Below are 26,176 nucleotides of genomic sequence, written 5' to 3'. Positions count from 1 at the left end.
AAATACAGACATACAAGCAGAATGCAACCAAAGAAATCCACATCCAGCAGTCTCTCATCATAACCCTACTCTGCTCTGATTGGTAAACCCTAGTGGCTGATCAGCCTCCACCCAGGTCAACATTAACCTGGAACAGTTTGCTTTTACTGATGGTACCAAAAACCTGCAAAACAATTTCCCTCACATTGACAATTAAAAGGATCTCAGTTTCAGCAGTGATAATCCCAGTCTTATTTAGACCATCACTTCCATCAGAACCATGATTCTAAGTTTAAACGGGTCACAGAAGGTTGGCCTCTACCTGACCCAGTTAGAATTCTGATTTCTCTTTCAGTTTTTCCACCGATCACAGTTTAAGTTTTAGGATTTTTCTCAAATGTTTCCATAGAATGTTTAACTTGGAGTTTAATGATGGTTCTGACCTGGTGAAATCTTCAGAACCTCCTTTCATGTCCACTGCCTCATCTTTCTCCATCCAATCGTAGATATTTCAGTCTCTTTCCAGCCAGGGTGTCTCCTGCTGCTGTTGGACTGGCAGTTTTCTGATCAATCAGAGCCCAGAGTGCAGAGAGACACGCCCACAATCCCCTTCCATTAGATTTCAGTTCTGGATGGTTCTATAGAAACTGGACCTGAAGTTTCTGTTTAACCTGTTAGAACTCCTACAGGAAACACAGCAAACCCATAACCATCTACATGTGAGGATACCAAAATGCTCAAGAATGTCACTACTTTTAGTTTCCACACAGTAACTGAAGCTTAAGTTCTTGTTGGTGGTTCTGTCTGCCGGTCTCATAAAGACTGCTCCTTGTAGATCCCAGAAAAGGAGGGAATCACTACAGCAACCAGTTTATTGTGCCACAGATGAATTCTTCCTCAGGTCCGGTCCTGTTTCTTGGAGGATGCTGGGTTTCAGGCAGCGGCTCCATCCTTTAGCACAGGGTTCCCCTACTAAACTAGCAGGAGGTCCACTACCTCCATCATCCAAACACTGAACATTTTAAATCAACTAACAAATATATTTTCTTTTATTTGTATTTACCGTTTAATTAACACTAGAGGTTTTGTTTTTTTAACTACTGATCAATTATTCATCTGCCCATGAAATGATCTGCTGAACAGAATAGAGCAATTCAGTTTAAGCACCAATATTAGATGCTTTGAATGGCTCCGTCTAGCTGGGTCAGAACATCTTGGTAGAACAGTTCTGCTCTCCTTGTGCTTGTGGCAGGCAGGGCTATTTGCTGAACCTTTTCTTGACGTTTTTGTCCTTCTTTTGCATCTAAAAGTGTTTCTGCCACAGCTTCCAGGCACCCTTTAATCATCTCCCAGTCAGTGAAAGGCTGTTTGTGTTTTCCTGAACTCCACGGTCCTCTCAGTGAACCCTCTATGCTCACTGTTAAGATATTATCGGGTATGTCCCAATTCAGGGGCTGGATCCTTCGAAGGACTCGGTCTATGTGGGCCGGGTCCTTCGTCGACCGCTAAAACCACGGAGGCCGGAAGTGAGCAGCTGCGGATTGGCACGGTCTTGCCTCACGGCCGCGAAGGCTGGCAAGGCAAGGCGGCAGTTACTACGGCGGCAGCGGACAACTCCGAACACATCGGAGCACGTTTGATATTAAGCGATGTCTTGATAAATCAAGCAGATATTTCACGTCTACACAGTTATATTCCCACACTAAAAACATTGCAAATATGGCCTTCGAAGGATCCAGCTACTCATGCTGTCCCTCAGTTCATTTGTTCTCCTTCTCCTACAGTCAGACCCAGGTTGATGGCTTCGGTTGAAGTTCTTATGTTTGGTTTCTTAATGTCTCTTTAGATTTCCACTCCTTAAAAGTCCAGCTGATTCAGAACATATAAGGCAGGCTGACCTTACACCCTACGGAGGTCAAACGAAAGCGTTTGCGTCTGTCCATTCATCTTTAAATGTGTGATTTTCATAATCCACTTTACGTATTTCTGACAAAGCCGTCGTCTTTTACTCACCAAGACATTGTACTGTCAGCAAGCGTGAGCTCCCAAGCTAGTACCCTAACAGCTGTAGCTGCCATAGCTCCAGCCGTCAGTGACTCAGTAGAAACACAACCGGTACCGTACCGAGTGGAGTGGTGCCGCGCTGCCTACATCGAGCAAGGACCCGCATAGCTTCTTCTTTTGTCGTTTTCTGGTGGTTGTTGCATTACCGCCATCAGCTGGCTGGGAGTGTGGACCAGAACATCACTGACCCACATAGCTGCCCGTCGCGCCTGTTCAAAAGTCAGACGCAGCAGCCGACAGGAGTGAAATGTCTATCAACTTAGTAAATAAGAAAATGGTTTGCGGTCCGGATTTGGACCGGAGTCCAGGGTTTGGGGACCGTAGAACCTTTTCTCAGGTTTTGCAGTGAGCTGCTTGAAATGGGTTTTTAGCTGAAATCAATCAGTAAAAGTTTATGAAGTGGCCATGAACAGTTCAGTTCAGATTTGTGATCTTGTCCTAAAAGCCCCTATGGAATGGTGTTGAAAACTAGTGCTAGTGCTAACAAACCTAAGCAGAACATCTGGTTGCCCATTGTATATGTCATGTCCATATCAAATAAATTAAGTAAGTAAGTGCTCCAAGGACAGGATGAATGAAATAAAGCATCTTCATGTTGAGACATAATGTCTTATTGATGTCCTCATGTTTTTCCTTCCTCCTGAAGGGAAAGTTAGGAGTTTTAACCTTCAGATGGACATTTCTTCTAAGCCAATCAGAAATCTCTCTGGAACGTTCTCCTAAAAACATGGTGATGCTTCTTCCTCTTCTTCTTCTTGGGTTGTTTTTTTTGACAGGGAAGCTGTTTCTGGCATTGGTATCTTCCTTCGTATGATGAAGTGTTTTCATTTGAAGTTGAATGAAGATTAGTGTGATTCTGGTTCCTGTTTCCTATGTGTGAAATTATTTCCAGTCGATACCTCATCAGTCATATGCTTTTTTTCCTCTTCCTCACCTATGCATCATTTTCACTCTTCATCCTTTTACCTCCTCCTCTTCCTCAGTTGTTCTCCATCATGGCTCTCCTCTTAGCCTCTGTGATGTAACTTCCTGTGATATTAAATTCTGCCCAGAATCAGTAACCATGGCAATGGTGTTGACAGTAATCATGTGTGTTTGTGTGACTTGTTGCCATGGAGACCGCCCCTCCCTATTGTTTCTTTAGTGAAAGGTTTCAATAAATCATAATCGATGATGGTCTCAGTGACTGTGTTTATTGACCGGACTGAACAGACGGATCGGGACCTGAACGGATCCAAGGAAGAAAATCAGCAACACAGACCAGGAACACACAAATAAATATAGATATTAAAAATGATCAGAGTTAAAAGATGAACATTTTGATGACCAGAGGCCTGTTTCAGGAAGCAGGGTCAACAAGCCCCAAGTAGACCTACTCCACTCTATCATGCTGTGGGTTTTCGGTTTCAGAACATGGGGTGAAGCTCGGGTTACTCAACTCTGAGTCAAGTTAACCCTGAGTTCAGCACAAGCGCGAGTAAATAAGAAGCCCTCACCATGGCAACGTGAGCAAGTTAGAAGCCTTGAAGTCTCACCGATGGAATCAGAAATGTTGATGATGTCATATGGAGAACATTGGCACATATTTCAGAAGAAAAGCAAAACTGTTCCTGCTGCCAAACAGAGTTAGCGAGGCAGAGACCAAGTCAACGCATGAGTGTGATTAGACAGAGAATTAAAGTTAAATTCTCGACACGACACTAATTCAATGTCCAAAAACTGAATAAAGTGTGTGTGTGCAATAAATGTGTGTCTAGGTGCAGCCCAGCAGGCACAAAAAGGACATAGCAGGAAATCAAGATGAAATATAAAAACCCAGTTAAATCGGGTCAGGTCCCTTTAGAAGCTATTGTTCTGTTTAACCTTTACCTGCTGAATTACACAGCATTCACTGGATATATTCAATATGTGCAATTAATGATGTGTCAGAGGTTAAAGGTTGGCTCAAGACTTAATATTAAATAGAGGAGACATGCAACTGAAACAGATATTTTCTGTCCATAAAGCTTCCTGTGAAACACCTGTATGAGGTGTACCTTCAAGGAAACATAGAAACATGGAATTAGAAAGGAATAGCTAAAAAATGCAGCTGCAGAAAACACTAAATCCAATGGCTAGAGCATCAGTTAAATGTGGGTGAGGTCCCCACAGAGGTGGAGGATTTTATGTGTTTGAACAAAATATCAATAACTACTAGATTTACACTGGCAGGCAATAAAGAACCCTCAGTGAAATGAAAGGACTATTGTCTTTAGTGGGGATTTTAACAAATATCGATTATATATATATATAATGATATATATATATCAATATATATATATATATTGATATATATATATATATATTGATATATATATATATATATCAATATATATATATATATATATATATATTGATATATATATATATATATATCATTATATATATATATAATGATATATATATATCAATATATATATATATATTGATATATATATATATATATATATATACACATACATACAGGGATTGGACAATGAAAGTGAAACACCTGTCATTTTAGTTTGGGAGGTTTCATGGCTAAATTGGACCAGCCTGGTAGCCAGTCTTCATTGATTGCACATTGCACCAGTAAGAGCAGAGTGTGAAGGTTCAATTAGCAGGGTAAGAGCACAGTTTTACTCAAAATATTGAAATGCACACAACATTATGGATGACATACCAGAGTTCAAAAGAGGGCAAATTGTTGGTGCACGTCTTGCTGGCGCATCTGTGACCAAGACAGCAAGTCTTTGTGATGTATCAAGAGCCACGGTATCCATGGTAATGTCAGCATACCACCAAGAAGGACGAACCACATCCAACAGGATTAACTGTGGACGCAAGAGGAAGCTGTCTGAAAGGGATGTTCGGGTGCTAACCCAGATTGTATCCAAAAAACATAAAACCACGGCTGCCCAAATCACGGCAGAATTAAATGTGCACCTCAACTCTCCTGTTTCCACCAGAACTGTCCGTCAGGAGCTCCACAGGGTCAATATACACGGCCGGGCTGCTATAGCCAAACCTTTGGTCACTCATGCCAATGCCAAACGTTGGTTTCAATGGTGCAAGGAGCGCAAATCTTGGGCTGTGGACAATGTGAAACATGTATTGTTCTCTGATGAGTCCACCTTTACTGTTTTCCCCACATCCAGGAGAGTTACGGTGTGGAGAAGCCCCAAAGAAGCGTACCACCCAGACTGTTGCATGCCCAGAGTGAAGCATGGGGGTGGATCAGTGATGGTTTGGGCTGCCATATCATGGCATTCCCTTGGCCCAATACTTGTGCTAGATGGGCGCGTCACTGCCAAGGACGACCGAACCATTCTTGAGGACCATGTGCATCCAATGGTTCAAACACTGTATCCTGAAGGCGGTGCCGTGTATCAGGATGACAATGCACCAATACACACAGCAAGACTGGTGAAAGATTGGTTAGATGAACATGAAAGTGAAGTTGAACATCTCCCATGGCCTGCACAGTCACCAGATCTAAATATTATTGAGCCACTTTGGGGTGTTTTGGAGGAGCGAGTCAGGAAACATTTTCCTCCACCAGTATCACGTAGTGACCTGGCCACTATCCTGCAAGACGAATGGCTTAAAATCCCTCTGACCACTGTGCAGGACTTGTATATGTCATTCCCAAGATGAATTGATGCTGTATTGGCTGCAAAAGGAGGCCCTACACCACATATGTCAAAGTCAAGGCCCGCGGGCCGAATCCAGCCCGTGAATTAATTCTCTATGGCCCCCTGGATGATATTTAATTACTATTAGAACCGGCCCGCAGGACACAGCCGCCCGCTGGAGTTTTGCACGCACCAACACTACATTCCCCACAATGCAACGGTAGTCCGCAAAGTCACTGTAGCACGCACAAGCGGCTTCATTGTTCATCAGCAATCACAGCAGAGATCAACTTTCCTCAAAAATGGAAAGAATGACTTTTTGGTCTTTAGAACACAAAACGAGAACCATTTGCGTAGATATTGAAAAAGCTGTTTCGCAAGCCCGAAATAATGACTTTTTGGTCCCACCTGGCTTGAAAGCCAGGTGGCTTTCAAGCCAGGTGGGAGGCAGAGTACATGTTCACAGAGGTAAAAGGGAAACCTGTGTGTCTTCTGTGTGGAGAAAGTTTGGCTGTAATGAAAGAATATAATCTAAGAAGGCACTATCAAACTTCTCAGAAACACACAGACAAAGACAAGAATATGGACACGGAACAAAGGCTACAGAAGGTGGAAGAATTAAAACAAGGCCTTAAGTCCAGGCAGGCTATGTTCACATATGCCAAATCACAAAGTGAGGCTGCTGTCAAGGCTAGCTTTATTGTGGCAAAAGAGGTCGCAAAATCAGCCCGGCCCTTTACAGAAGGAGAGTTTATCAAAAACTGTATGCTTAAAGTTTGTGACGCAGTGTGCCCAGACAAAAGACAACTATTCTCAAATGTGAGCTTGAGCAGAAACACCGTTGCTGAACGTGTAGACCAGCTTTTCACCAATATAAAAGAACAACTTGTGAGTAAGGGAAAAGATTTCATTGCATATTCTCTTGCTGTGGATGAGAGCACGGACACATCTGACATTGCCCAGCTGTCAATTTTCGTCCACTCCAGCCTGAGCATAACAGAAGAGTTTTTGGCATTACGTCCTATACATGGCACAACTACAGGACAGGATTTGTATGAAGAGGTATCCAGATGTGTAAATGAGATGGGGCTGCCTTGGGAAAAACTTGTGGGATTAACCACAGACGGAGCACCCGCAATGTGTGGACACAGGACTGGATTGGTGGCAAGGATGCGTGAGAGGATGTGGGAGGAAAACGTCACAGATGAGCTGACAGCTTATCACTGCATCATACACCAAGAGTCGTTGTGTGGCAAAGCCTTGAAAATGGAACATGTAATGAGCACCATAACGCGAGCAGTTCACATCATCTGAGCCAAAGGTTTAAATCACCGCCAGTTCAAGGCATTTCTGTGCGAGTTAGATACAGAGTATGGTGACTTACCGTATCACACAGAGGTGCGATGGCTAAGCCGGGGAAAGGTGCTGCAAAGATGTTTTGAGCTGCGTGAGGAGATCTGTCTGTTCATAGAAAGCAAGGGGAAAGACACAACAGAGCTCCAAGATGAAACTTTCCTGTGTGAAATGGCGTTTCTCTGCGACATCACGAGCCATCTGAATGTGATGAATCTGCAGCTGCAGGGACAGGGACGTGTTATCTCTGAAATGTACAGTACAGTGAAGGCCTTTAAAACCAAGCTGAGTCTGAGGGAGACGCAGATGAGGAAAGAAAACTTGAGCCACTTTTCCAGTTGCCAGACCATGAAAGAGAAGCTCTCTTTCGCTGTGTTCCCAAGTGCACAGTTTGCTGATAAACTCAACATACTTGCCGCCAACTTCCAACACCGATTTGCTGACTTTGAAGCCCAAAAAAGCAGGTTTGAACTGCTCAGCAATCCCTTTGCAGTCGATGTAGAAAGCACACCACCAAATCTACAAATGGAGTTGATTGAGCTCCAGTGCAATGACACACTGAAGGAAAAATATGAGAGAGTGGGTGTTGCTGAGTTTGCACGTTTCATCCCAGACACAATGCCCCAGTTGCGCTTCCAGGCTGCTCAGACGCTTTATGTTTGGCAGCACATACCTGTGTGAACAACTTTTCTCTTTAATGAAGCTAATCTAAACATCACACAGGAGCCGTCTTACTGATAATCACCTTCACTCAATCCTGAGGATTTCCTCAGCTCAGAGCCTAACCCCGAACATTGATGAACTTGTACAAAAGATGAGACACCACCAAGTATCAGGCTCAGCCTCAGACAAGTGAGCATCACAAAGCAGTAATGTATTTTTCAGTTTTTAAATCAGTTACATTTTTACATTTGTTTGTACAAGATATGATTTTTCTATGAAGGAAGTATTGTTTTGTCTGTGTGCCATAGATTTTTGTATTATATTTTATTTATTCATATTTATTTTTCAGTTGAATGTACTCAGGGAAAATTGCAGATAAGAGTCATGAGAAAGAATACAACTGATTTATTTTTTTAATTTTCTTATTTTACTATTTGAAAGCAATGATCAGTAAGATCATAGAGCAGCACAGTAATGCATTTTCAGTTTATAATGCATGCACTTTTATTTATGTATTTATCTTGAAATTAAGATACATACTTTGTTTTTCAAACCAATTAAATGTTTTGCTGTTTTCCTGTTGAAAATGTTTTCCCTTGAGGTTACTGACAGATCCATCACAAAATATTGCTTTATTCTTTTAATTATTAAATAATATACTCTGTGTTAGGTCTTGGTTCAATAGGCTATGTGCAATCATTTCAATATGTTTTAATAAACATTGAACCAGTCTGGCCCTTGGCTTGTAGCAAATTTGGTTTTTTGGCCCTCGGTGTATTTGACTTTGACATCCCTGCCCTACACCATACTAATAAATTATTGTGGTCTAAAACCAGGTGTTTCAGTTTCATTGTCAAAACCCCTGTATATATATATATATATATATATATATTTATTTTAATTTTTTTCATGACTATTTACATTGTAGATTCTCATCAAAGGCAACAAAACTATGAATGAACACATGGAATTATGTACTAAACACAAAGTGTGAAATAACTTTAAATATTTTATAGTTTAGATTTTTACAAAATAGCCTCCCTTTGCTCTGATTACTGCTTTGCTCCCTTGGCGTTCTCTTCATGAGCTTCATGAGGTACTCACCTGAAATGGTTTTCCAAAGAGTCATGAAAGAACTTCCCGGAGGTTCATTGAGAGAAGGTCAGAGGTTAATATTTCAGTCATCACAACAGAGGGCGGCTACTATAAGGAATCTAAAATATAAAACATAATTAAAGTTCTTTTACAATTTGTTGTTTACTACATTATTCCATAGGTGTGGCTTACACATTGCTGATTATGTGTCTGCATCACGTCTGAGGAGTATTTGCGCTCCAGCATCTCCAGGCCCCTCCAGAAAATACCTAGCCATTTCTGACACTTTCCTTCTTCCAGATCTCAGCTAGAAAGTACACCAAACCCAGAGTTAGTTCAATAAACCCTGCTACTGAGCAGGGTTGGTTCATAGAGTAAGTTGCAGGACTAACTTGACTCAGGGTAACGGCTACCTGGCTTTCTGAAACCCAAAACACGGAGTATCACAGAGGCAAGTAGGTCTACTCAGGGTATGTGCTTTCTAGTCAGAGCTTGTTTTCTGAAATGGGGCCCTGGGTGAATCAGTCAATGAAGGAAAACAAGCAAACAAGGGATAAAGGAAATAAAATGAATGTTTTAACTCTCCTCGGGTCCAAATTCACAAATGGATGGATAGATAGATGAAGCCCCGCCTTCCGCCATCAGGTCGTTGTGCTGCTCTTAACGCTACTGTGTGATATTGTCGCATTAAAGTAATCTGCATGAAACAGTAAAAAAATAGGAAATAAAAACATAAACAAACTGAATACTATTATATTATTGTATCTGCAAGAATGTTATACAAGTTTTTTTCATGTGTAAAATGATCCACTGGGATAATTATCTGGACCACAGCCCAGCCAGAACTTTGAAATTATGGCTCAGAAGTTCTGATGGGAGGCGGGAAGGTGAAACGGAGAGAAGGGTCTGGATGGTGTGTCATTATTTTCGTAATAGATCTGACCCACATACGGAAGAACACTCTGAGGAAACAACTGAGTCAGTAAAAGGTGTTTTATTTACAGCAAGTGAGTCTGGAACATGAACGAGTGAATCGCCAACTGTATGGAAAGAGGGGGAGGAGAACTGGTCAAACAAGGAACTATTAAGTTGCAGAATTAACGAAAGGTAACTGTTTTAGTCAGGAAAACAGCTTACTAAATAAAGTGCAGTCAGGTCGCCAGGGGTAGAGGGATTCGGGGTCCAGGCTTGCAAAACGGAGTAATCCAGATGGTTTCACTGGTGCTGTTGAGTGAGCTCTAGTGAGATCAGGAGTTAGTTCAATGTACAGGTCCTTCTCAAAATATTAGCATATTGTGATAAAGTTCATTATTGTCCATAATGTCATGATGAAAATGTAACATTGATATATTTTAGATTCATTGCACACTAACTGAAATATTTCAAGTCTTTTATTGTCTTAATACGGATGATTTTGGCATACAGCTCATGAAAACCCAAAATTCCTATCTCACAAAATTAGCATATTTCATCCGACCAATAAAAGAAGTGTTTTTAATACAAAAAACGTCAACCTTCAAATAATCATGTACAGTTATGCACTCAATACTTGGTCGGGAATCCTTTTGCAGAAATGACTGCTTCAATGCGGCGTGGCATGGAGGCAATCAGCCTGTGGCACTGCTGAGGTCTTATGGAGGCCCAGGATGCTTCGATAGCGGCCTTTAGCTCATCCAGAGTGTTGGGTCTTGAGTCTCTCAACGTTCTCTTCACAATATCCCACAGATTCTCTATGGGGTTCAGGTCAGGAGAGTTGGCAGGCCAATTGAGCACAGTGATACCATGGTCAGTAAACCATTTACCAGTGGTTTTGACACTGTGAGCAGGTGCCAGGTCGTGCTGAAAAATGAAATCTTCATCTCCATAAAGCTTTTCAGCAGATGGAAGCATGAAGTGCTCCAAAATCTCCTGATAGCTAGCTGCATTGACCCTGCCCTTGATAAAACACAGTGGACCAACACCAGCAGCTGACACGGCACCCCAGACCATCACTGACTGTGGGTACTTGACACTGGACTTCTGGCATTTTGGCATTTCCTTCTCCCCAGTCTTCCTCCAGACTCTGGCACCTTGATTTCTGAATGACATGCAGAATTTGCTTTCATCTGAAAAAAGTACTTTGGACCACTGAGCAACAGTCCAGTGCTGCTTCTCTGTAGCCCAGGTCAGGCGCTTCTGCCGCTGTTTCTGGTTCAAAAGCTGCTTGACCTGGGGAATGTGGCACCTGTAGCCCATTTCCTGCACACGCCTGTGCACGGTGGCTCTGGATGTTTCTACTCCAGACTCAGTCCACTGCTTCTGCAGGTCCCCCAAGGTCTGGAATCGGCCCTTCTCCACAATCTTCCTCAGGGTCCGGTCACCTCTTCTCGTTGTGCAGCGTTTTCTGCCACACTTTTTCCTTCCCACAGACTTCCCACTGAGGTGCCTTGATACAGCACTCTGGGAACAGCCTATTCGTTCAGAAATGTCTTTCTGTGTCTTACCCTCTTGCTTGAGGGTGTCAATAGTGGCCTTCTGGACAGCAGTCAGGTCGGCAGTCTTACCCATGATTGGGGTTTTGAGTGATGAACCAAGCTGGGAGTTTTAAAGGCCTCAGGAATCTTTTGCAGGTGTTTAGAGTTAACTCGTTGATTCAGATGATTAGGTTCATAGCTCGTTTAGAGACCCTTTTAATGATATGCTAATTTTGTGAGATAGGAATTTTGGGTTTTCATGAGCTGTATGCCAAAATCATCCGTATTAAGACAATAAAAGACCTGAAATATTTCAGTTAGTGTGCAATGAATCTAAAATATATGAATGTTAAATTTTCATCATTACATTATGGAAAATAATGAACTTTATCACAATATGCTAATATTTTGAGAAGGACCTGTATAGGTACTTGCATTGGAGGGTGGACAGGGTACGCTTCTGCCTTGGTTCGGGAGACGGAGGAAAACAGGAAGCTGCCAGCTTGGTCCTTGAGAACAAAATCCACAAGACGTAGGTAATCTTGTATGTCCAGAAAACCTCTGGAAACGAAGTCAACATTCAGCAAAGTAATCAAAAGCCTGCGAAGGAACATACACAAAGTCAGCTTACAACAAAGCATAGCTTAGAGGTGGCTGAGCTTGTTACCAACGTAGGCAAACACTCTGGCATCGAAGTGCTGGCAGCCTCCTGCTTAAATACTCCTCCATCCAATCAGCAGATCAGTCACACCTGTCACGCAGCACACCTGAGAAATTCCAGCACCATCTGGAACAAAGTTGGACACAAAACACAAACACACTCTAACCCAGACATAGACATGGGGAAGCTCCAAAGTTTGCTTGAAGAGCATTTTGGGATTTATGAGGAAGTTCTTATCTTATCCATGGCAATAACGAGGACCAGGACTTTAAAGTACAGAACCATGGACTTCTGACCGCGGTGAAGTTAGTTTTAGGTTGGATCTTTGTGCTCCATGGATTCAGCAGGTCTTCCTCCCGTTTGACCTGATGAAGGCAGTCTGATTACAGGCAGCTGCTCTCTGCCTGCTCTCTACTCCTGCAGACGCTGGTTCTCGGTAGGACCGCCAATAAATGTCAGAACCAAACACGTCGTTTTATGGTGGCTTTGTTTTGGGGGAAATATTTGTGTGTCTGAACAGCTGATTTTATGGGTTATCAGCTGGTTCAGGATGTTATTAACTACAGCGCCCCCTATCTGCATATAATTCAGAAAGCTGATGTGTCCTTTTTCTTTTCTGTCAGCCTTCAGGCTGGTTTACGATTAGTAAATAGTTAAATTAAATTTGCATTTGAGCCGCTGTCATCCTTAATATTACTGTAGTCTTCTCTCTGCACAACCTCTTGGAAAACCTTCTCATTTCTTCTGGTCCCACGGCCAATCAGTGAACAGCAGTCTGTTCACATCACATGTAGTCCCTACTCCGCTTCGGTCGGACCTGCTCAGGAACAGGAACCAACTGGTTTTGGTACTGGTACGTAAAAAACAACGGTGATGGATTCAGTAGAAAAGGGGTAATAAAGGGCTAATCATCAAGTGAATTTGACCAAACTATTAATAGTGCAGAACACACTTACTATTATAAATGGTCTTTGAAGTCATGGCTTGTAGTCTCAAACAAAACTAGTGTTATCTATAAAATATAGGACCAAACATGTAACCATATATCCCTATCATAATCGCATACTGTACATTTACTTGAACCAAATCCTCACCTTAAAATCCTAAAACCTCACATATTAACTTCTTTTGCTCCACAAGAACACTGAAACATCACTAATCTGACTTTTACAATTCACACCACAAGTTCATAAACATTATTATCAATGAGGCAACAAACAAATGCAACCTTACCTTGAATAATCGTTTAACATTTCTAGGTGCAACCATGTTCAGACTCTGATGCAGAACTTCATCCAGCGGCACATGAAGCTCCACTAAACATGAGCTTCACAACTAGCAAAAAATCTGTTATCCGGCTCACGGAAACCCACAGTTTCTCCTCTCCATGATCCAAAAATCCACTGAAACAATGCTAGACCTAATTCCTTTACAATTACTGGTTGTGCAATGCCTAACGTCACACTGTCCAGGAATCCAGGAACTCCTCTCAGAGGTGTGTTGGAGTTTATGAGGGCCAGGCGTTGTCAGGATCTGAACTGCTGAGCATGCCGTTAACCAGCTTCCTCTCTAGGTGTCGCAGAAGCCCTGGAGATCTGGAGGCTGACTGCTGCAGCCTATCTGGTCATCAGCCACTGTGCAATAAAAGGGAAGACTGCCAGCATATCAGCGGCTGACTGTTTTGCCCCAGTGGTATTACAACCGGCTCTCCTGGAATCTTGCACTTTAAGTGTTTTCCGTGTTAAGCTCCTTGTTTACCCTCTACCTCTCCCACGTAGGTGCTGCCCTATGCCTCACTAGCTTTGTTGAGGAGAACCTCTGGAAGCCCATGGACCGTGAACTTCACTGGACATCTTACCTGGCAGGTAGTCCGAACGGGTCAGTGTACCGCTCCAGTCGCGAACCCTGTCCACCCTCCCACGAAGGATTATCTCCAGGCTTCCACAAGCACCGTTCTACAGATCAGCTCTCAGTCCGGACACGTCCTCTCCCTGGCGGATACCTGTCTTCTTGTTAGTAAGCTTACCTGCATCTAGTGCATTTGTTCTGATTTACTTATTACTTACCCTTATTCCTCCTTAGCAGCCCAGCCCTGGTTACATGGTTCCTGTATTTAAATAAAATAAATTAAAACATTCTCTGTTCTTGAGTGTTCTGTGCATGTGGGTCAAGTCGGGGGTCAAAACTATGACAGGCATGTGACCTGCGCCCTCTGTCAGCAGCACACAGACGTTAACAACTATTAGAAATCAATCACCCAGAAGATTATTCCTTTCTTATTCTGCAAATACTATTAAAATATTTTATTAAAATGTTTTATCTACCCTTCTGACCTGCATTGTGAAATGTTTATTGAAGACAAAGAAATTGTTGTTTTAATTTTGAGTATTTTAACTTGAAGTTGAATCATTTTTGTTGTTTGTGTTTGTTCTACATCTATGTGCAGGGCTTGCAGTTTGAGAGCCAGAGGTCCAGTTCGCTCTTTCACCGATTGTTCTATAATACCATCACACTGGGCCAATTTTTAATCCCTGACAGACTGAAACTTGTTTGGCTAAATTTAAATACTCAATAATTTAATGATTTTGTTAATAATTACACATTAATTATTAACTTCTTTAAATTGGTAATAGAAGTTGTTCAGTTGGGGAAGAATCCAACCTTCTGACTAGGGTTGGAAAAAGACTGATCTAATTATCGTACATTAATATAATTTAAAGCAGCATATCAGATATATGTCTTTAAACTCTGTGTGATGCTTTTTTATTTGAGGTGTTGATTGGTTGTCATCCTCATGACTCTTCTAAAGAGCTCTCCTCCTCTTCCTCCTCCTCTACTGAGTCATCGCTCCTCCTTCCTTTGCTGTGTTGGAGCAACAGCCTCAGAGTGTGTCTCCCTCCGTCTGCAGCATGGCGTCTCTCGGCCTCCTGCTGCTTGGTGCTGCTCTGATTCACGCCACTCAGGTAAGAAGATGTCCAGATGTTTCCGCTTGTCTTCATAACAATCTATCTCCTCCATCCATGACCATGATGCTGCGTTGTCACGGTAACTTGATATAAAGAAAGATGTTGATCTTCAATTACTCTTACGTCACACACACACATATCTTTGTGTATCATGTGATATTAAGATGTTTGTGTGAAACATGTACATCAGACATTTACTCAGAATGTCTGACTTGCAGATAGCTGTTGGAGGGTTCTGTTATTGTTCAGGTTTTAACTGGGTTCAGGTCAGACCAAGAACCCATTTAGAACCAGGTGTGGGTATGCATCATGCATTTGAGGGTTCTCACAGGGACAACAGTTAATACATAAGTGTGCGCGTATGTGTGGACCTACTGCGACATTTTATTTCATCTGCTGTCACCATGACGACAGAAAATGGTCACCCACGGCAACAAGCCTGCATATTACACAGGATGCAGCAGGTCACCCTGCACCACAGCTATGTATGTATACATATATCTATATTTTTATTTATCAGACATCAGAAAAATAAAATAAAATTCTTAATACAGAAATATGGGCTTAAAGAAAAGTATGTTTAACACCTGCTTAAAGGTTATTTTCAAAAGGTTCTTTTAATCTGACAAACTGGACGCATATTCTGATGAATTCAGTATGACTGTGTGTGTGTGTGTGTGTTTCTTTTGCATCATTGGACCTTTTTTTTGTGGACCAACCAGCCCAGTGGGGACATTAGTCGTTACAGGGAGTAGAGCTCAGCTGAATTGGTTCTACTGAGAAGAAACATTAATCTGAGCTTCTGTTAACAGGTCAGAAGACTGTCCTCATGAGGACAGGTACTCAGGCCGGTGCTTGGACTGTACATTCAATACGTTCAATATTTGTGAGCAGAGGGAGTTCATCTTGCTGTAATTTACTGATAGTAAAGCTGTAAATCATTAACACCATTACCCTGCCAGTAGATCACTTCCATCCCAGGAGTGTTACATCATGTTCAAACCCGGTTAGAAAAACATGGGGTAGCATTCAAAGTGCAAAAACAAAATCTGATTCGGTACCAAACAGTCAGAAGCTGAAATATTTTGTTATAATATTAAGTTTCCATCAGCATCGTTACATCTTTCATCACCAGCTTGTTGTAGTGCAGTTTTTCTGAGCTCATTCCTTCTCTGAACACTTAAAGATTTTCAGTATTAAAAAGTTTCAGGTGATATTTGGAGCAGTGGTTCTCCAGAACCCCCCTCAGCCCCAAGTAAGTCAGAGAGTGAGGCTGCTCAGAAGACTCATCAGCTCCTCCTCCTCTTCATCACACAGGCAGACAGCTTTAACTCTTCCTGAGTACGGTAATCAGCACTACTGCAGTGACGTAGATATTGCAAATCAGAGAGTGGAAGCAGGAAATTAAAGCTGCTGTGGTGGGATCAATCTGAATCATTCTCCAAAGAGAGAATCTGTATCATCTATCCAAAGCTTATTAATCCCTGGAGGAAGAACAAGAGAGACAGGACCAATCTCGTCTCTTTCTCTGGGCATCACATCTAGCATCACATCCCTGGAGATGAGATGAAGCCCTCTGAAGGATCTGCAGAAACAGATGCATCTGACTTCCTGCCTTCAGCTGGTGCAGAAACCTCTACTGAGTAACTGTTCAGGATAGTCACTCTTTAGGCTGCTAATTCACCGTTAAACTGACTGGTGATGCTGACAACTTGTTAACTTTCCTCGTTGTTGAGATGGAACAATAAACCTTTATTGATCCCACAGCATGAACAAAACAGGGCTGCAACATCAGAAGGGCCAAATACAAAGAAATCTGTGAGTTAGGAATATCATACACAAACAGCAAACAATAAGAGTTAACAGAACTACAAAATTGTCAGGACTTGAGCGACAGAGGAACCCAGAATGCAGACTAGCAGGCAGCATGACGGTAGGTAAAGAAAGGATTTAATAAGCAATAAACAAAAACTCACTCACAGGAGGAGGCAGGAACCAAAACAATAAACAGGCTGGTGAGACAAGCATGACATGATCTAGAAAACAAGGTTTGAGCATGATTTGAAAATGTTTCTGCGATGTGTAACAGAAACAAAAACAAAGTTCAGGCGGGCGACCAGGTGGTCGTCCTGAGCAGGCACAGAGTTCAGGCGGGCACCAGGACCCGCAACACAGAGTCCTGGGCGGTCGGCGGCAGAGACTTGAAGGCCGACAGAGACACAGAGACCGCAGCGGCCGGCGACGGCAGCGGGAACCCGGAGGCTGACCAGGAGGCCGTCCGAGCAGAGTAGAGGATATTTGGTCAGGAGGTTGGCCATGCCGAGTAGACGACCCTCGGAGCATAGAGTCAGACGATTCATTGTCAATCAGCTAGGGAGCACAGTCACTGGGCCCTGGAGCTATGGTCAGAGGCAGTCCTCCCACGGACCCCTCTGCCACAGGAAGCAGAGGAGGTTCGTCCTTGGACCCCTCTCGAACTTGAATGGGAGGCAGTTCGTTCTCGAACACCTCTCTGAGTGCCCAGGAATCAGGCTTCAGTTCCATGAACATCCGCCAGAGGAAACCTAGGAGGTGCTCCGGACCAGGACGTGGAGGCACTCCGCCCACGGGCTCTTCCGGAACACGACCTGGGGAACCCTCGGAGACCAGAATGAGGACATGCTGCTCCTTGAACCCCTCAGGAACAGGGTCCGTTGGCGCCTCCTCCTCGAACCCCTCGTCTCTGGATTCAGAGGCAAGAATGAGGACAAAACTCTCAGTGGCGTGAGCAGAAGCTGAGGCGTCGCCGAGACCCTCAGTGGCGTGAGCCGGAACCTCGGAGGCTTGGAGTCTGGCTCACGCCAACGGAGCCCTCCGGAAACTCTGCAGCAGGCTGTAGACCTGGCGTGGACTGCTCAACATCAGCTGCAGTTTGGAGACCTGGCGTGGACTGCTCAGCAGCAGCTCTCTGAAAACGTGGTGGGGGTGAGGGTGGGCTGCAGTTAAACTGCCTTACTGCAGTCTCATAATCCCTCTCCATCTGCTTGATCTTCTCCATCAGTTCAGGAGAGGAATACAAGAGAGAGGTCCTCCCGAAGCTCTTTATTTGACGTGCATAGAACCTTAGACGCTCCTCCAGTTCATCGGGCGTAGTCCCAGAACACCGGACTGGAGCGAGCGAAGACGGCATGGGCGGAGGTGCAGCAAGCCTGGCAGACAATGCTGTGGCAGACGAGGATGCGGGCTTACTTGCCGCAGGAGGAGGGCGAAGACTTCACTACCGGATCAGAGTGCACAACCAGGGGAGCAGGTGGAGAACAGCGCTGAACCGCCTCACGCTCCATCTGCTCCTGCAGCAGTGGAGAGGACAGAATCTCCAGGTCGGTCGGCAGATTCCTCATTGTCCCCTCCTTCTGACACTGAACCCAGCGTCTGCCTTCTGCTTGTCCGCGGGGTCCGTGGTTGATGGAAAGTCAGGACTTGACCAACGGAGGACCCCAGAATGCAGACTAGCAGGCAGCACAATGGTAAGTGAAGAAAGGATTTAATGAGCAAAAAACAAAAACTCACTCAGAGGAGGAGGCAGGAACCAAAACAATAAACAGGCCGGTGAGACAAGCATGGCATGATCTAGAAAACAAGGTTTGAGCATGATCCAGAAAGCAAGATTTGAGCATGATTTGAAAATGTTTCCGCGATGTGTAACTGAACAGGTGTGTATTTATGGAGCGTGAACCAGGTGGAGCAAGGAGACAGATTAGTTTGGAGCAGGTGAACCGAATAAAGATAATTGACAGACAGAACAAAACAGACTCTTGAATACAAACTAACAGAAACTAGAACAACATGAAAGTAAAGCATGACCAGATCCAAAAACCAAACTTGACAAAACATGCTGCACATGGACCCTCTGCTGCACATGAACCGTCTGCTGCACATGGACCCTCTGCTACACATGAACCGTCTGCTGCACATGGACCCTCTGCTACACATGAACCGTCTGCTGCACATAAACCCTCTGCTGCACATGAACCCTCTGCTACACATGAACCGTCTGCTGCACATAAACCCTCTGCTGCACATGAACCCTCTGCTGCACATGAACCCTCTGCTGCACATGGACCCTGTGCTGCACATGAACCCTCTGCTGCACATGAACCCTCTGCTGCACATGAACCGTCTGTTGCACATGAACCCTCTGCTACACATGGACCCTCTGCTGCACATGAACCCTCTGCTGCACATGAACCCTCTGCTGCACATGGACCCTGTGCTGCACATGAACCGTCTGCTGCACATGAACCGTCTGCTGCACATGAACCGTCTGCTGCACATGAACCCTGTGCTGCACATGAACCGTCTGTTGCACATGAACCCTCTGCTACACATGAACCCTCTGCTGCACATGAACCCTCTGCTGCACATGAACCCTCTGCTGCACATGAACCGTCTGCTGCACATGGACCCTCTGCTGCACATGGACCCTCTGCTGCACATGGACCCTCTGCTGCACATGGAGCCTCTGCTGCACATGGACCCTCTGCTGCACATGGACCCTCTGCTGCACATGGACCCTCTGCTGCACATGGACCCTCTGCTGCACATGGACCCTCTGCTGCACATGGACCCTCTGCTGCACATGGACCCTCTGCTGCACATGGACCCTCTGCTGCACATGGACCCTCTGCTGCACATGGACCCTCTGCTGCACATGGACCCTCTGCTGCACATGGACCCTCTGCTGCACATGGACCCTCTGCTGCACATGGACCCTCTGCTGCACATGGACCCTCTGCTGCACATGAACCCTCTGCTGCACATGGACCCTCTGCTGCACATGAACCCTCTGCTGCACATGGACCCTCTGCTGCACATGGACCCTCTGCTGCACATGGACCCTCTGCTGCACATGAACCCTCTGCTGCACATGGACCCTCTGCTGCACATGGACCCTCTGCTGCACATGAACCCTCTGCTGCACATGGACCCTCTGCTGCACATGAACCCTCTGCTGCACATGGACCCTTTGCTGCACATGAACCGTCTGCTGCACATGGACCCTCTGCTGCACATGAACCGTCTGCTGCACATGGACCCTCTGCTGCACATGGACCCTCTGCTGCACATGGACCCTCTGCTGCACATGGACCCTCTGCTGCACATGGACCCTTTGCTGCACATGAACCGTCTGCTGCACATGGACCGTCTGCTGCACATGGACCCTCTGCTGCACATGAACCCTCTGCTGCACATGGACCCTTTGCTGCACATGAACCGTCTGCTGCACATGGACCCTCTGCTGCACATGGACCCTCTGCTGCACGTGAACCCTCTGCTGCACATGGACTTTATGAGTGTGCTGCCCTGAAGCGGCTGAGTCTCTCTACAGTCCCGTTTAGAAAGTTGTGTCATTCCTGGGAATTTTGAGTCCCAGATTTATCTGTTGATACTAACATGAATTCAACAGAAAGTAGCACGATGCCACCAGTTCAAGAGTTGAACAGAATTTAAACAAAGTTCTACCAAAATAAGATAGAATCTAATGAAAATCTGAACCACATTTAAAACAAATTTAACCAAACTTTAACCAAATCTAGTCAAACTATAACAAGATTCTGACCCAGCACTGATCAGAATTTACACTGAGTTTAACTAGTAATTAACCAGGTTTAAACCAGCATTTAACTATTTATTGGGCCGATGGTGGAGACAGTGGAAGAGGTTTGTCCTGTAACAGGTGGGTTGCCGGTTCGAACCCACACTCTGCCTGTCTCAGTTGTTGTGTCCTTGAGCAAGACACTTCACCCTCCTTGTCTGCTGATGGTGGTCAAAGGGACCGGTGGCGCCAATTGTACGGCAGCCTCACTTCTGTCAGCCTTCCCAAGGGCAGCTGTGGCTACATTGCAGCTCACCTGTGTCAATGGGTGGATGACTGATTTTTGTGGAAAGACCTTTGGGGTCTCTGGGGACTTGATAAAGCGCTATATAAGTTTAGGCAATTTACCATTCATCTCGGTTCTTCTCTTGACCGTTTTCTTCTTTGTGTATGAATGTTGTATCTTGTTATGTGACTGTCTTGTTCCTTCTGGGTGAATATGAACTAAATGACCCTTTTTTCTATCAGATGTAAATTTCTAGGTTCACTTATTTCATTTGACAAGAGTCCCAAACACACAGTCGAGGAAACTCTTCATTGGTTCCACCAGATACAGCACTCCAAAATAAAAACCTCATACCAACTGTGAAGCATGGAGGTGGAGGTGTCATGGTATGGGGATGCTTTGCAGCAGCATGAGTTTGAAAGCTCACCCTCATGGAGTCCATCATGAACTCTAGCGTCTATCAGAGACCGTTTGATTAAAATGCACCATATGTAAAACATTAAAGCAGAAGCAGAACTGGACCCTGGCCCAAGACAATGACCCAAAACATTACATTAGATCCACCAAGAACTGGCTCTGAAGTAAGAATGGGTAAGTCCTGGGTGTAGTCAAAACCCAGATCTGGATCTCATTCAGATGCTGTAGGCAACAAACCTCTCAAACATCATGCAGCTGAAAGTGAGAAGTGGGACAAACTTTCCTCAGACTTCCTCAGAGACGGTGGAGACAAGAAGCTCCTCACTGAAGTTTCTTCAGTCAACAGCAGTAAGACCAGATATTAGGGGCAGGGTGTACTAACTTTTCCTTCAGGTAGAAAACACACTGTTGTTGATATCTTTTGTTTAATGAGTAAAACCTGTTTTTCAACTGAGGAACAAGATAAACAATAAAAATGAAATAAAATCTCTTTCTGTCTGAAAAATAAATAAAAGCTGAGATTAAACATTTGAACATTTCTTTTGAAATGACTGAATATTTAATGGGATGTCCACATTTTTTACGTGATTGTAAAACATTTATCATCTTCCTTCCATTAAGATGTTTGTTAACCGACATGTTTTTGCTCTTTCCTGTGGTTTTATCTATTATTAACCTACCTGTTCTGCAGTGTGAAGCTTTCTGGAGGTTTCTCAGTGTGGGAGGGAGAGTCGTCTGTTTCTTCACTTCACATTATTCTGTATGAAGGTCTGGAAAATGAAATGAGGCATCTTAAAGGAGTCTCTTTAGAAAGAAAATCAGCTTTTGGTTTAAATGCACAGAAAGGTTTATTTTATTTTGATGATGTAAAACTCTGAATATATTTTTAAAGCATCTTCCTCAGCCATGATCATGAAGGCGATCAAGGATCCAGACGTACCTGTGTCCTGAACCAGGTGATTACACGAGTGAAATCACTGCACCTGGAGCTGGTAACACCAGCGTAAACTCTGGTTTCAGAGAGCAGTCCGACAAAAGAGAAGTGATTCAGTTTTGGTGTGCCACAGGCATCCACATTAAGTCCTCTTTGATTTAGTAGTTTAAACTAAAATTATTTGTTGAAGTGATCTTATTGTCTCGTAGGTGACAAACTGCTTAGTTCCTCATGAAGCCCCATCAGATACATCATGAACACAGATAAATGATGTTTCTGAGAATTGAGATGCAGTACCTAGAGTGACCACAGGTGCTGTAAAACACACAGTTACAAATATCACTCTGTGCCCTAACCTCTGACCTTTTTGCCTCAGACTCTACCTGCAGCTCGTGGTGGTGGGCGTGGCCTGGACATTTCAGCGAATGGGATCAGACGCCAGCGCAGAGACCTCCGCAACCGGCTGCCGTATGAAGACCAAATGATGCCATATCCTGCCATGCAAGCAGGAGGTGGAGCCACCGACCCTTACTACCAATCAGACGACTGGAGAGGGCGGGGAATTGACCAGGCTCTGCAGCGGTTGGTGGAGAGAGACCAGAGGAGGGAGCTGGAGGAGGGGCAACGAGCAGGTTGGAAGAAGTGTAAAATATTAGTTACTATTCAAAAGGTTTGCATAGTTAATAGTTAAATTAACTATTCAGCAATTATGATTTTTAATAAAATATTTTATTACAACCTTGGAACATTCAACTTTTGCTAATTCTTTTTGTTGTTATTGTTAAAATGTTTACTTTTCACACGTAACTAAAATGTTTTCTTGAAAAACGAGTTCATGTCAACTTCTTTTTAGATTTCTTTGTCAAGACGCATGTAAACAAATTGCATTGCTCAGTTCCTTATTTAATGTTATGCTGTTGTAGGAGCCTGAGAGACGTGGGATTTAACATCTTGAGGTCATCAGACTTTACGATGTTTCTCTGATTTCAGAATTAATTTCATGTCTCAGTAAATTTTGATCATATTTATTCAGACCAAAACAACCTCAAAAGCCAAACGTGTCCTCCCACAGCTTACCTGGCTGCTCTGCTCCGCCTCCTGAGTGAAGCAGAGAGCGTGGGATTGGTCGACCCAGGGGCCATCGAGGTAGTGGAGGAGGAGGAAGATGAAGAGGATGATCAAGGACCTCCAGGGGACTTCCAGACCCCTGATGTTGCAGACTATGATGAGACAGGGCAGGGAATGAACATGAGGAGGCCCAATGCCCCCTGGTGGGACCTCGTGGAGCCACAGCTGGCTCAGGCACTGCTGGACAGGTGAGTGTGTGTCAGAGCACGTCGGAGGAAGAAGAAGGTGTAGATCTTAACAAGAAGTGGATGGTTTTCAGGATGGATCCTCTGCTGGTCCAGAGTCTGCTGCAGAGAGCTGGAGATCATGGAAGAACATCATTAGGGCTGAGCCGAGACCAGGACGCCCTCAGGTAGGACTACACAGCTGATTGATGTTTTAATTAAAAGAAGACAATTGATGCAGTTAAACCGGTTTGTAGAATCTATGAAAGGAGGAAAACTTTTGGATCCTTCTTCTCCTTAAACCAGGGCCGCCAGAGATAAAACTGATAAGGGGATACCTTACGATTACTCGAAGCTGTTGTGTCACCTCTCACTCAGGACCAACTTTGGGTCTTGGCAGGCAGCTCCGGCACGTCCTCATTTCTGCTCAGCTGAGGGGGAAAATCCTAACATACAATGATTGTTTTATCCTTAAGGTCGTCTTGTGGAAGTATCTGTCCCACTTGGATGGTTTCCCACTCTGGATCACTCTGAAACCATAAAATTCAAACACAATAAAAAAAATTTAAAAAAGTGATCCGGTTTGTTTGGACTTTGACGGGGTTCCTACCGTCTATGGTTCTGTTTGATGTCTGATCCATAGGTCTTTGAGGTCCACTCTGGGAGCTGCAGCTTACTGGAACAGATGACAGACCAATAATGGGCGGGATCTGAGAAGGGTGTGGCTACGTTGGGTCAGATAGACAATAAGAAAAATGGAATTAACTTTTTTTCAGCACCTTGTTTAACTTCATAGAGAATGAAAAGCCGTCAGCGTTGTAGAGAAGCAACAGAAAAGCTCTGGACCCTGGAGGATCTAGCAAGAAGAACTAAAAGGAACGTGTTCCTCTTGAAGCCCGATTCATACTTGACCTTTCTAAAAATAAGATTTAAATCAGTCATTTCAAAAAACGTTTACTTTTATTTCTGTGAAGACAGTGACGTTTTACCTGACGACTGTCAGGTGTACTTAGCAGCTTGGTGGTATCCCTGAGCTCCAACTTGCAACAAACATTTGAATCAACATGCAGATTATTTATGAAATATTGAAAAACAGCTTTTTAAAATAATTTTCCTTTGTAGGCGAATGGTTGCTAAGATACTGTCCAGCATCAGCCCTTACAACCGCCAGGCGATGATGTCATCAGGTCGCAGAGCAAAGAGGGACCTGTCGTCAAAAGGAAATGAACCCATTAGCCCCGCCCACAAAAGAACCCGCCGCTCCCTGGACAGCATGGCTCCTCAGTCGCCTAGCAACGGGCCACCCCTTCTCCGAGTAAAGAGGCTGGAGGATGAGGAGGAAGAAGAAGAAAAGCTCCGCCCACAAGTAACCGGGCTGCAAAGGATGAAACGCATTGATACCATGACAACCGGTGATCCAGAGGAAGTAAATCATGGGAGTCGTAGGCGCCGCAGGAGAGCTGTTCTAAACTACGATCCCCAAACGCTGATGGATCAGATTCTGGATTACCTGAGGGAGTGAGAGGAGGAGGAGGAGGAGGAGGAGAAAGAGGAAGATAATTCGGGTTGTGTCTCACATTTTTATTCTTCGTATTGTTTCTTTGGTTTTGCTGCTTGTGTAAAATCTAAGTGGATCAAGTGTTTGTTGTATAAATCAGGAGGAATCAGGAAGGATATTTAGGACAAAGGAAACTTCTCAAATGTGACATGTTTAAAAACTACATTACCCATTAGCCTCAGCTGCTGCTGGTGGTGGTGGTAATGCATTCAATTTGCACTCGGACGTTGGACTTGATGAGTTTCTAGTTGGAAAAACGAGAAGACCCACTAAAGTTGGATTTGGGAAATTTGGGAAATTTCAAGGTCACCAAGCAGGCTTAGTTCAGGATCCAATACGACTGCTGTGCAAAGAAAATCCAGTTAAAGTTTCATAAATGCACAATTTTTTGGCATGAACTGTTTATAAGCGCTGCTGACAGGTTGTCTCATTAAAGAAGAGACACATAGGGCTAAACAACATAGGTTCTTTTACTGTTTGAGCTACAAAACACAGAATGCTAACAGTAGTTAGCATCACAACAATTAGCAGGACCATCTGGTTTTCCAATTTGTAGTTAGACTGAACTCTATCGGCTCTAACGTCATTCCCAGATCCAAGCTCCAACTTCCGGGACAAATCGAACACATGAAAGCTTGTCTCTCAACTGCATACATTAAAGTCTCTCATTTCTAGCAGAAAGGCTTGCTGGGAGTTGTAGTTAAACAGAAGCATTATTACAGGTTTGTCATGAAATCAAGTTTCCCTCTGGTACTCTGGTAAGACAAACATGATGAACAGCGTTTGTGACCGTGGCAACGGCTTCTCAGCTCTGTGATTGGTTGCTGGTTGTCAATGTCCCTGTACCTTCAGCTTGTTGCTGTGCCGACTTGTCTGTCTGTGGAGAAATTTGATTTGTGTCACAAAAAGAAATAAAGTCAGTAAATTCACCTGCTTCAGTGTCTGCAAGTGAAATCGCTCCTCAGGATCCAGTTCAGATGGAGGGACCAAACCAGGTGCTGAAGTCCTGATGATTGATTACAGAGAGCTGCCACTGGTTGCTATGGGGATTTATAACAAACAGCCAACAATATTCGTAGACCTATCAGAAATATTCTTGACCCATGAGCATCAGAACCTTCTGATGGCCTCTCATGTAGATTTTTATTCAGTTCTTCAGTTTATTTATATGGCTCTAATTCACAACGTGTTGTCTCAATTCTTTACAAAAACAATCAGTTCAATGCA

The 26,176-nt window shown here is 44.0% G+C and overlaps 1 protein-coding gene, 1 long non-coding RNA gene and 1 pseudogene across 2 annotated transcripts; 2 read left to right on the top strand and 1 right to left on the bottom strand.

The window, feature by feature from the left end:
• The first annotated feature begins 902 nt into the window (after positions 1-902).
• On the top strand, positions 903-8,519 carry LOC124869125 (annotated as a pseudogene).
• Positions 8,520-9,786: 1,267 nt separating this feature from the next.
• LOC124868662 lies at positions 9,787-10,050 on the bottom strand. Its single transcript, XR_007038356.1, has 2 exons — positions 9,945-10,050; positions 9,787-9,847 (listed from the first exon to the last, which is right to left on the bottom strand). It is a non-coding gene; the product is annotated as an uncharacterized LOC124868662 (long non-coding RNA).
• Positions 10,051-13,705: 3,655 nt separating this feature from the next.
• Positions 13,706-25,878, top strand: pcsk1nl (proprotein convertase subtilisin/kexin type 1 inhibitor, like). The gene is made up of 6 exons (XM_047366011.1): positions 13,706-13,933; positions 14,763-14,884; positions 22,476-22,731; positions 23,172-23,415; positions 23,487-23,579; positions 24,514-25,878. Exons 1-6 carry the CDS (start codon positions 13,750-13,752, stop codon positions 24,911-24,913), a joined length of 1,299 nt encoding a protein of 432 aa, XP_047221967.1. The 5' UTR covers positions 13,706-13,749; the 3' UTR covers positions 24,914-25,878.
• Positions 25,879-26,176: the final 298 nt, after the last annotated feature.

This window comes from Girardinichthys multiradiatus, chromosome 1 (genome assembly GCF_021462225.1).
Source record: "Girardinichthys multiradiatus isolate DD_20200921_A chromosome 1, DD_fGirMul_XY1, whole genome shotgun sequence".
Taxonomy (NCBI): domain Eukaryota; kingdom Metazoa; phylum Chordata; class Actinopteri; order Cyprinodontiformes; family Goodeidae; genus Girardinichthys; species Girardinichthys multiradiatus.
This window is presented reverse-complemented; position numbering and strand designations above follow the sequence as displayed.

Bases quoted from the DNA above. Each gene is read 5' to 3' on its own strand.
- pcsk1nl (XM_047366011.1), top strand. From the start codon at position 13,750: ATGGACCGTGAACTTCACTGGACATCTTACCTGGCAGGTAGTCCGAAC. The intron at 22,732-23,171 runs GTTGGAAGAAGT...GTCCTCCCACAG, and splicing joins GGAGGAGGGGCAACGAGCAG to CTTACCTGGCTGCTCTGCTC. The intron at 23,416-23,486 runs GTGAGTGTGTGT...GATGGTTTTCAG, and splicing joins GCTCAGGCACTGCTGGACAG to GATGGATCCTCTGCTGGTCC.